The sequence below is a fragment of the Limulus polyphemus genome, unplaced genomic scaffold (assembly GCF_000517525.1).
Source record: "Limulus polyphemus unplaced genomic scaffold, Limulus_polyphemus-2.1.2 Scaffold572, whole genome shotgun sequence".
Lineage (NCBI taxonomy): Eukaryota > Metazoa > Arthropoda > Merostomata > Xiphosura > Limulidae > Limulus > Limulus polyphemus.
In genome coordinates this window covers 438,031-449,162 of record NW_013666182.1, presented here as the reverse complement: position 1 = coordinate 449,162, position 11,132 = coordinate 438,031, and the positions used below count along the sequence as shown (strand labels likewise).

At 29.8% G+C, this 11,132-nt stretch overlaps 1 protein-coding gene across 1 annotated transcript in view; it reads left to right on the top strand.

Annotated features, from left to right (window-relative positions):
• LOC106459183 (focal adhesion kinase 1-like) overlaps positions 1-11,132 on the top strand; it is a 69,207-nt gene that overhangs the window by 42,590 nt on the left and 15,485 nt on the right. Inside the window, 6 exon segments of the mRNA XM_022385619.1 lie at positions 1,174-1,195; positions 3,929-4,002; positions 6,126-6,173; positions 6,867-6,964; positions 8,943-9,027; positions 10,804-10,908. Coding sequence (XP_022241327.1) covers positions 1,174-1,195; positions 3,929-4,002; positions 6,126-6,173; positions 6,867-6,964; positions 8,943-9,027; positions 10,804-10,908 — 432 coding nt within the window.

Genomic DNA, 11,132 nt, shown 5'->3' with positions numbered 1-11,132 from the left:
CTCAAAGTGGGTTCCTCGTCATCGAATTTGAAAACATTAGAATAGTTATAAACACCAGTAAGTTGGTGTTTATGTGTTACAATGATATAAAGTTAAGATGAGCATGTGTGCAGCACATCATAAACAATAATTCTCACATCAGGTATGATGTTATACAAGTGTTTTTACATTGAAGAAATGTAATTCATCAGGTTCTAGATAAAATAATGCAACAGGGAGGGACTAACAATACTTAAAGAAGTGTTTTAATATTGTCTAATTTTTGAAAAGAATGTAAGAAATATTACATTGGAAATAATAATTTTATTAGATTTCACTGTTTCAAAACAAACCACAAATTTCTACTGAAAATATTGTTTACAGTATATTTTTTAAAAACTGGTTTGACCAGGATTTCCTGAAAAAGATGTTTGTTTTCTTCTTTAAATAAAATGTAGTTACCAGTGAAAAACTATGATATAAATTGACCACTTTCAGTACTATGGATAATTCTTATCAGTTATTAATAGAATTAATCAATTAATTGTCAGTACAATAATACTTGTGTAATTGGAATAATTCAGATAAGTAATAATTGGAAATACTATGTTCAATTAGTTGATTATTTTTGTGAGTCACGAGACTAACCAGTAAAGGTGAACAACCTTGAATTAATAAAACATATTAATTAGAAATCATTATTGCAATATTTTGTTTACTTGGAATAACAACAAAAAATATTAGGAAAAAAAACTAATTTTGTTTATTTTTGTCCTGTTAATCGATTTAATCAAGGGTAATTGACTGTATTGGTTAATCAAGTTAATTGCCTAGTTCTATTTATTAAAACTAAATTAAACAATTGATTATAAAATTTTTGAAACACTGATACTTCAATGAAAATATATCTGTTTTGATTGAGCAGAACGTAGTGTTCATTTATAACGCTTTCCACATACATAAAAATTCTTGGTTCAACTATTTGCTTTGGTGGAATCTTTGCTTATTGAGTTTTTTATAATTAGAATATATTCATTTCCTTTTATTATCTCTATAAATCTATTTTTTATGTTTGTTATTTGATTATGTAATCATAAGCATAATTTCTGTTTCAGAATTAATTGTTACTTGTTCATGGCTAATTATTTTTAACATATTCTAATTGTATTAACTTAAAGCATGTTTTGGTTTCAGGCGAAGAACTACCAGGCTACAGGTAATATGTTTATTAAAATAAATTGTAACAATAACTTTTCCATATATTAGTCTGAAAAGTTACATGACATTAAGATTTTGTTTGAAATGAAAATAGTTACATTTCTTTACACATATTTTTACAAATTATATATTTCTTAACAGTATACTGATGTTGTCAGTTTCTTTTAAGCAAAAACTTATAAATTAATTGCTTCGAAGAGCTGTAACTTTTTTATTGTACCAAAGACTATAAGTGAGCTAACCCAAAACATCAGTTTCCATTTAATGGAGATATAGACACACGAAAAGTCATTATGAATATCAGATTTTAGCTGAGGAACCAAATTCGACAACTTTCTAGCTATATGAGATACAAGTGAAAATGTTTATGTCTAAAAAGACTTTTGTATTGTTTAAGTAATCAAAAAAATGAAAATCTTTAATATTCAATACATTGTCTATGTACTGCAAGTTAGACTACATATCCTGAGATACTATAATCAGTGTATTAGTTTACTGAAAATTAGACCTACACACCTTGATATCTTGCTATCATTTTTTATCATTCTTGTTCCCTCCAATTTTCTGGAAACCAGTAGAGCTTGCAGCTTGCACTTTTTTTTACTAAAAATTTAATGACATTATCAAACAAATTATTAAATTTGAAAAGTAGTGTCATAACCTTAGATGTTATTAAAAAGTAACTTCATTAGTAACATTGCTACTAGTAACAATGTTGCTGCCCAAAAGTGCTGGCTGCCTTCCCTCTGGTCAGTAATTCAAAATTAAGAATGGATATACCTGAAGCCTAGGGGTTTCTGAACTGGCTGTTAGCTCACATGCATATAAGATGTCAATCAAGTTTGAAAATACAAGTACCTTTTTAATTTAAGGGTGATTTGGAGTAAGTTTGAATCCACTAATTCAAAAGCAAATATATCAGTAAATATGGCCTGGCATGCAAATATAGCTCAATTTTCAATTTTGATTAGGCTATTGCTTCAATAATGTACATTTACCTTTTTGGTTTTAATTATAAAGAAAATGGTGTAAGAAAGATGTAGCATGTTTCCAAATACATAATCTGTTTCATGTCGGAAAACTTGGCACACTAGTGGCAAGTTGTTGTTGATGTAAAAATTATACTTACCAAATTGCACTGTTTCAGATGTGCGTGTGTGTGTGTGTGTGTGCAAAATAATCTTCTTAAAACCATTATAATAAGCAATTACTGTAAAAAAACTTTTTTTGGTAATAGAGACAAAATTCAGTTGTTTAATTTAAAATTTGAACTTAAAGTATAATAGTTTTTTGTTTTATTTAATATTTTACATGATAGAGCTGTTTATATTACAGTAAAAGTCTTTTTGGGATGTTGGGAGTCTGCTGTTCGAAAGGAAAAATTATTAATTTGGTGGTGCATAAGTTTTACATTAATTATATTTTTTGTTGGGAGGATGAATGTTTGTGTGTTAATTGCCTTTCTTCTAGGTTTGTGTATTTTGCGTTACTTGGTGTATTTGTAGTTGTTATGATTCAGTATTAAAGGTTGAGAATTAGTGAAATAATATAGAAAGTCGTTACGTTTACCATTGTACAATTAACTTATTGGTTGTATAGGTTAATTGGTTTTCCAGGTTTTCTACACATAAAACTCTGACATTCAACCTCAGTGTGAAGATTGTAGAAGGTTAAAAACATAAATGATCCATTTTTTAAAAGACAGAGTAAGTAGAAAACAGTTAAAAAGATTAGAGACTATCTGAACTGGAAGACTTGGGAGAGTGATGATGTCTTTCTACACATCCGTATCAGGTTCTTGAACAACTAAAAACTGGAATCCACCCAGTCATAACTGTGCAGTATGAAATAATCAGTCATGAGAGCTACCCATCATGGCCACCATATAGACACCAAATATAGTTAAAACCACATAGGTAATGAAAAAATCAAAATTAAGTAATAAGTTGAACAATTGTACAGTTTACAACCTGTTGTAAATTGTATGATCTGACGAAGAGTGCTTAGCCCAAAACGTCATCCTTCTTTAAATAAATATATATAAAAACTTGGTGATTGTTCAACCTATTATTTAATTTTCACCATATAAACACCACCAAGAGTTCCCTATCATGGCCACCATATAAACTCCACCGAGAGTTTACGATCATGGCCACCATATAAACACCACCAAGAGTTCCCCATCATGGCCACCATATAAACACTACCGAGAGTGCCCCATCATGGCCACCATATAAACACTACCGAGAGTGCCCTATCATGGCCACCGTATAAACACCACCAAGAGTTCTCCATCATGGCCACTATATAAACACCATCATGAGTTCCCCATCATGGCCACCATATACACACCATCATGAGTTCCCCATCATGGCCACCATATAAACACTACCAAGATTTCCCCATCATGGCCACCATATAAACACCAGTGAGAGTTCCTCATCATGACCACCATATAAATGCCACTGAGAGTTCTCCATCATGGCCACCAAACACAACACTACACTAAGAACCTTTTCTTTTTCCATCATCTGTGTTTTACAAGCAGGTTACCCATTGAACTTTTCCTTACTGTGTTCCAACTGTTAACTTTATCAATTTTTCAAACATAGCTCATCTATATATATGTGTATGTATATAAGTATGTATATGTCAAAAATCAAAAACAACAACATTTTTTGTAACTGTAGTTCCTTTGCACTGAAATTAAATTTCTTATTATTTCTATCAGAGGAAGCTCTCCAGGCAGGCCACTTTCTTATAGTGTTTCCCCCAGTGATTGTCAACTCAACTCTAGTCTATCAGGTAGGACAATATGTTGAGCTTATTATTGAAATTATTCTGATTATATTTTGAGCAAAAGAAAATTGGATTACAAGTAAAATGTGCTAAATATTATGTTTATTGAATTGTATAATTATATATATATATATATGTGATGTATACATATATATATAGTTACTTATTTACTACAGGCTCACAGTAAAACTAACCACCCTTTTAAGCTATAATAAAGTCAAAGGAAGTTTGATATTAACAGATACCTAGATTTAATTTTATGTTTATTATTTATGTTTAGATTTAAGAAATTATCAGTAAAGTTAAAATGATAATTCACATTATATTGTAAATCAGTCTGAGGATGAAGACCTTGTACTGACTGACTTACACAAGTCGGGTCCAACCTTCAGATTACTTGTTTGTTAAGTAAGGTGAGCATGCTCCAATTTCAACTGCTGGAGTTTCAATACACATGGAGTAAACTGAAATGGTTTTATTATGTGTTATTTGCTACTATTTATGGTCAGTCTTGAACAATAACATGGTTGAAAGCTGTTTTTAAAATGTACATGTGGAAATGGGTCACTAAAATGTCTTTCAGTGTAACAGAAAATCCAATTTGGCTTCTAACTCTGTATGTGAGCATAATTCTTTTTCTGGCTTTATTCTGACATCACTTGACTTTGATACACGATCATTGATATTTCTCAAGTCTCCTTGAAGTTTTACTTCACTTGACTTTTGGGTACACAATCATTGACATTTCTCAAGTCTCCTTGGTGTAATTCTTACTTCACTTGACTTTTGGGTACATTATCATTGACGTTTTTCTCAAGTCTCCTTGATTTAAGTCTTACTTCATATGACTTATGGGTACATAATCATTGACATTTCTCAAGTCTCCTTGATTTAAGTCTTACTTCATATGACTTATGGGTACATTATCATTGACATTTCTCAAGTCTCCTTGGTGTAATTTTTACTTCACTTGACTTTTGAGTACATTATCATTGATGTTTCTCAAGTCTCCTTGGTTTAAGTCTTACTTCACTTGACTTATGGATACATGATCATTGAGATATAGTAAAGAAACACCTGTTTGTTAGGTAAAAATAAGAACTTCTACTAAACTGAAGTTACCAATGTCATGTTACATAAATGCCAGTTAATCTCGAAACGCACCATAAGAATTTAATTTTATTTTCACATTAAAACTTATGGACGGAAACTATTTACATTACAAGTGTTATGAAAAGGTGCTTATCTTTTGGTCCTTTTGCTAAGGCATGGGAATGTTCATGGATTTTGTGTATATATCATGACTTTTCTCAATAAGCTAAATACTTGTAGATTTTTCTAAAAATCTAGGTGCTTGAATATTTATTATCTGACAAGAATATTATCATTGAGCTTTGCAAAAAGAGTGATACTAGACATAATGTAAAGTCATCTGAATCTTCCATTGTTCAATTGGTAGAGTATCCTCTTAACAAAATGGGTTTTTGACATGTAAAATAATCAATGTCTACCTGGTTTAAATATGAGGGGTATCCTCATATCAGAATCAACCAAGTGTGCTATAGTAAGATAAACTATTATAAAGTTAGCTAACTATGACATATCAGAATCAGCCAAGTGTGGTATAGTAAGATAAACTATTGTAAAGTTAGCTAACTGTGACATATCAGAATCAACTAAGTGTGCTATAGTAAGATGAAATACAATACAGTTTACTGAAAGTGACATATTAAAATCATTCAAATGTGCTGTAGTAGGAGGAATTATAGTAAAGTTAGTGGAATATGATATACCAGAATCAGTTGACCTGATATTATAGCATGAATTATAATAAAAACTAAATATGGTATACCAGAATCAACTGAATGTGATATGATAGGATGAACTGTAGTACAGTTAACTGAATTTGATATATCAGAATCAACTGAACATGATGTAATAGAATGAGCTATAGAATATTTAAATGAATGTGATATATCAGAATCAACTGAACATGATGTAATAGAATATTTAAATAAATATGATATACCAGAATCAACTGAATGTGATATAATAGAACTAACTACAGTTTTTGGACAAACTGTAAAGTAAGTTATTTTGTCAACAGTTGAATAACTTTTATTTTCCAGATTATGCTGAAGTTCATGAAGAGGAAGGAGACTATTCAACACCAGTTGGTGAGAATAGTTATTTTACTTTTATTCAACACAAGTTGGTTAGAATAGTTATTTTACTATTATTCAACACCAGTTGGTTAGAATAGTTATTCTACTTTTATTCAACACCAATTGGTTAGAATAGTTATTTTACTTTTATTCAACACCAGTTGGTTAGAATAATTATTTTACTTTTATTCAACACCAGTTGGTTAGAATAGTTATTTTACTTTTATTCAACACCAGTTGGTTAGAATATTTATTTCATTTTATTCAACACCAGTTGGTTAGAATAGTTATTTTACTTTTATTCAACGCCAGTTGGTTAGAATAGTTATTCTACTTTTATTCAGCATCAGTTGGTTAGAATAGTTATTTTACTTTTATTCAACACCAGTTGGTTAGAATAGTTATTTTACTTTTATTCAACACCAGTTGGTTAGAATATGTATTTGACTTTTATTCAACATCAGTTGGTTAGAATAGTTATTTTTCTTTCTTTTTAAATCCTTATTAATTAGTTGAAAATACAAGAATAGACATAGCAGGCATTTTAGATGATGTCTAAGTGTTGGCAATTTATTTGAAGGATTTCTAAGATGAAGGAAGCTGATAAGTTTTACAAGGTGTCTCTGAGCTTAGATGGTAAAGAAATGTTAGATTATCTCATTATATATGTTATTAAAAAAATCTTAACCTCCTCTTTTCTGACAGGTCAGGATTATGAGATATGTAGGTCTCGGGTCACTTGTAATGACATTATTGGGGAGGGTCAGTTTGGAGATGTCCATCAGGGTATGTTTCGGACAGAGGTGAGAATACTTCATGTTTATGTTAAGTAACATTGTTTCAAGTTTGCAGGGATATTGTATGATAATGTATTTTAAGTTTATTGAAAACCATACAGTTTAAATTATTTTGTTCAAGATAACTTGTATGGTGAACTGCTAGTTATCACCTTACAGTGTTCTGATCATCCATCCTGATAATTTACTGTAGGTACGAAGCTTTAGTATGCTTGTGCAATTCACACCAGAAGGAAACATAAACAGATATATTAAATTGTTGTTCATGTGGCAAATTATCAAAGCAGTTTGGTCGTGCACTTTTTATAGCATTAATGACTGATTAATATTTATATAGAAATGCTGCTTAGCCATGAGAAATTTTTAATTTTATGCAGAGTTTCTCACTGTATGTGCATTCCCAAATTTTGTATGTGAAATATCTATTTTGTTTATTTTATTTATTACTCCATTAAGACTTTAAACATTCAAATATCAATAGAAAGTTGTAAGATATAAATTTAATACTGTACACCTACCTCCTATGTTCCATGCATTTATTGAATCATTAAGAATCTTATAATTTTCATAAAAAGGTCAGTGTTGAATTTTGTTTCTGGTTTTAGTTTAGTTGGAAGCACATATTCTTCAAGATGATTTTATGTATATATTGTTATGTAGCATACATAGTTTGTTTCGTGCTTTAGCAAAGATAAAATCTATTTCTATAATACTTTAAGTTATTAAGATGAACCTAACTGCTTTATCTTTTTTCATTTAACTATGCTATTTGCACCAAAGTGGCTAGACATTTGAAAATTGTTAGACAAAAAAAAGATATTAATATTATGGAAAAAACTTTACACCATGAAAACATTCAAAACAAGTCATAATTAATAAATTAATTTTTACATAAACTAAATATATATATTATCATTAAAGAATAAAAAATAGGCAAAGTTTCTGTGATCAGTAACCTGTAGTTTAAGTGACTCTGGGGTAATGGGTAATTTAAATTTTATTGTAATTACCAGGCTGGCATGACTGGTGGTTAGGGCACTTGACATATAACCTGCAAATCGTGGGATCAAAACCTGGCATTTGTGGTTGCTATTATAATGTTCAATCCCACTATTCATTGGTGAAAGTGTAACCCAAGAGTTGGCAGTGGATTCTGCCAGCCGTTTATCATCCCTCTGGTTGACAGTTCAAAATTAGGGACAGCAGCAAATAGACTTAGTAGCTTTGCCATAAACAAAACAGATAATTTTAACAACTCCTATGGCTTCTTGGCCAAGTAGTTTAAATATTTTTCCATAGATAAGAACAACAGTTATATCTCACTTTAGTCCAGAAATTGAGTAAGAAAGCAAGCAGTGCATTCAGTAAACATGAAGTACCTATTTTACATTTGCAAGACAACAGAAGAAATGTTACATTCTTGGTTTACTGCTTGTTTTTCTGCAAAAAATACAAATAAAAAATGCAGTATTACAGTTAATGTTATCTCAGTATAAAATTCATAGATAATGAGTGTGTATTAGAACTAGCATTAAATGCTGAATTCTAAGTTTAAAAATTCCAAATTAATACATAAAGAAGATCTGTTAAGTTTCATTGTGTGTTCTTAATGATTGAGAGGGAGTCATGCTTTCTGCTTAGCCATGACTTTATTGGTTAACCTTGAAAATAATAAAACAAAGATATCTTCATATTTGCTAAAGAAAAATAAATGTTTATGCATTAGTTTGTAGCAGTTATTTTATCATACATTAAATAGCAACTGGCCTTTACATAAAAAAATCAGTTAATTATACAGACTTCATTACTTCTCACTATGTAATACTGTTTGAATCCTGGCGTAGTACCTGTTACTCCCCTCACTTGATTTAACTTGTTGAGTGTGTGTACGAATGTACATCTATCACTACTTGAGTAATTTAAAACTGTTGTAGGCACTTGAAAAAAACAACAAAAAACTTTTTTTTTCTTTGTGATATTGTAGGAGGCTGACCTGTTACCAGTGGCCATCAAAACTTGTAAACTGGAGAGTGACCCTAATATCCGGGAGAAATTTTTGGAAGAAGCATGTAAGTAAATTGGTGTAGGGATTTATTTTTTGTGCACATGAACATGTATGTAACATATTATGAAATAAGATTATGCACATGTTAAAGAAATGCATGTTAACAAAAATGAAAAAAAAAGAAAAGAGCATTATATACTTGTTTATCAGTGTTCCAGTTATGATTTCAAAATACAAGGGTGCTAACCAAGGCACCTTAAGGCTAAATCTGACATTTTTGAATTTTGAGAGGGCAATTCAGTCCAGGATCTGGGCATTTAAAATGCAAAAAATGTCACCTGATAACCAATAAAAATGAGTTCTCTCTTTGTTTGACATTTTTCTGATGTTTACATTACAATGATATATAAGTAATACCAAAACAGACTGAAAATAAACAACTAAATGGCTGTAAAAAGACTAGCCAAAAACTTAGTACCAAAAAGAATGAATGAGTTATAGTGAAAGATTGAAGAGCTCAGAAATTTAGCAGGGACATTAAAAGTCTTTAAGAAATTTGGGAGGAGAGTACAACTCTTATATTGATACCTAGCTAGAATGCTATCCAGTTAATGTTTTTTTAAACTATCCAACTATATTTAGGAAATAAGAACATTCTTAAAGTATAATACACATATTTAGATTATTATCAATCATTGTAATGATATAACAAGAACACTCAGTGCTACCTGTTTAAAAAAATTGCTTCAGCTAAATATTCATTTAGATGTAGTTGCAGAAAACAGCATTATAGTTTTCAGCCTAAATTGTAGCAATGTAATATTACTGCAGACGTTTACTGCAATAAATTTTCTTTATTTCATAATTTCCAGAAGTCATAACATGAGTTTAAGAGTTCTATTTGTATTTTTTATCCAGATTCAGATAATTAAGTTGGAAAGCTGAAAGACTTATTTTTACAGTATTGACCAGACTGTGTTAATTTTTGTTATAGTGTGTTATTTATTAAAATTTAATTGTTGTAATTTTGAAAGGAATACTATGAAATTGTTAATCTTGCAGGAACAGTCTAATACTAAAATTCTCATATTTTCAAATGTTTTAATTTTTCTCGCACAGTAAATTCAAATAAAAAAAAGGTTTAATAAAGCACAGAGGAATATATTGTGTATAACATGGAAGTACCTTGAAGAGAAAAAACAAATGTTCAATAGATTCAATGTTAAAATGTTATTTCATTAAAACAAAAGTCCATTACAAAATTTTATTACAATTGACATTGTAATTGACTTGTCAAGATATCAGTCACTGTAAGGAATTTGTATTTATTTATCTGTTAGTAATTTTATATAATTCACCACACTAAAATAATACAAAATTTATTGATTGATCTTATTTGTAATACTAATTCTCTTCATAGTTTATCTTCATCTGCAAATGATGTGGATCTCTTCCTATAACTGAATGTCATAAACAGACTGTTTTAAAATATATATATATGACATTTCACATGGATACGTAAGATTACATAATTTCCATTAATATATACAATTCAGCTAGGCCTACTGTGTAACTCTTAATATATTTGGTTATCAACAGCAATATTCTTGTTAGTGGTAAAGACTGTCATCATTAACTAAGCTAACAGTAGAAACCCATTTGTTACCATTACAAATCTTAAACTGTAAAATTCTTAATTTAGTAAATGTTTGGGCTCTAGTTTATATATATATATATCACTGCTTGAATGAAGAAACTATTTTTCTCGAAATGCAGTTTTAAGAGCAAATAACACTCACTGAGGATTGTGGCTAGTAAAAGTTTTTTCTCGTTTCTACAGATGTTATGCAGCAGTTTGACCACCCACATATTATCAAACTGATTGGTGTTTGCTCACCACCTCCAAGTATGATTGTTATGGAGCTTGCTAAGTATGGACAGGTGTGTTTGTATAGTTCAACTTTCCACCTGACTTCAGTTTATTGCCAGAGGATCTTCTGTCTGAAAAATGAAAATTTGATTCTGTGTCTAAAACTAGAGAGAGTAAATAATAAAGGATTCTGTACTGAGATTTGTTTTGAGAAAAAGATATTAAATATTTGTATGATTTTACTCACACACACATACACACAAATATATATATATATATATATATATATATATATATAT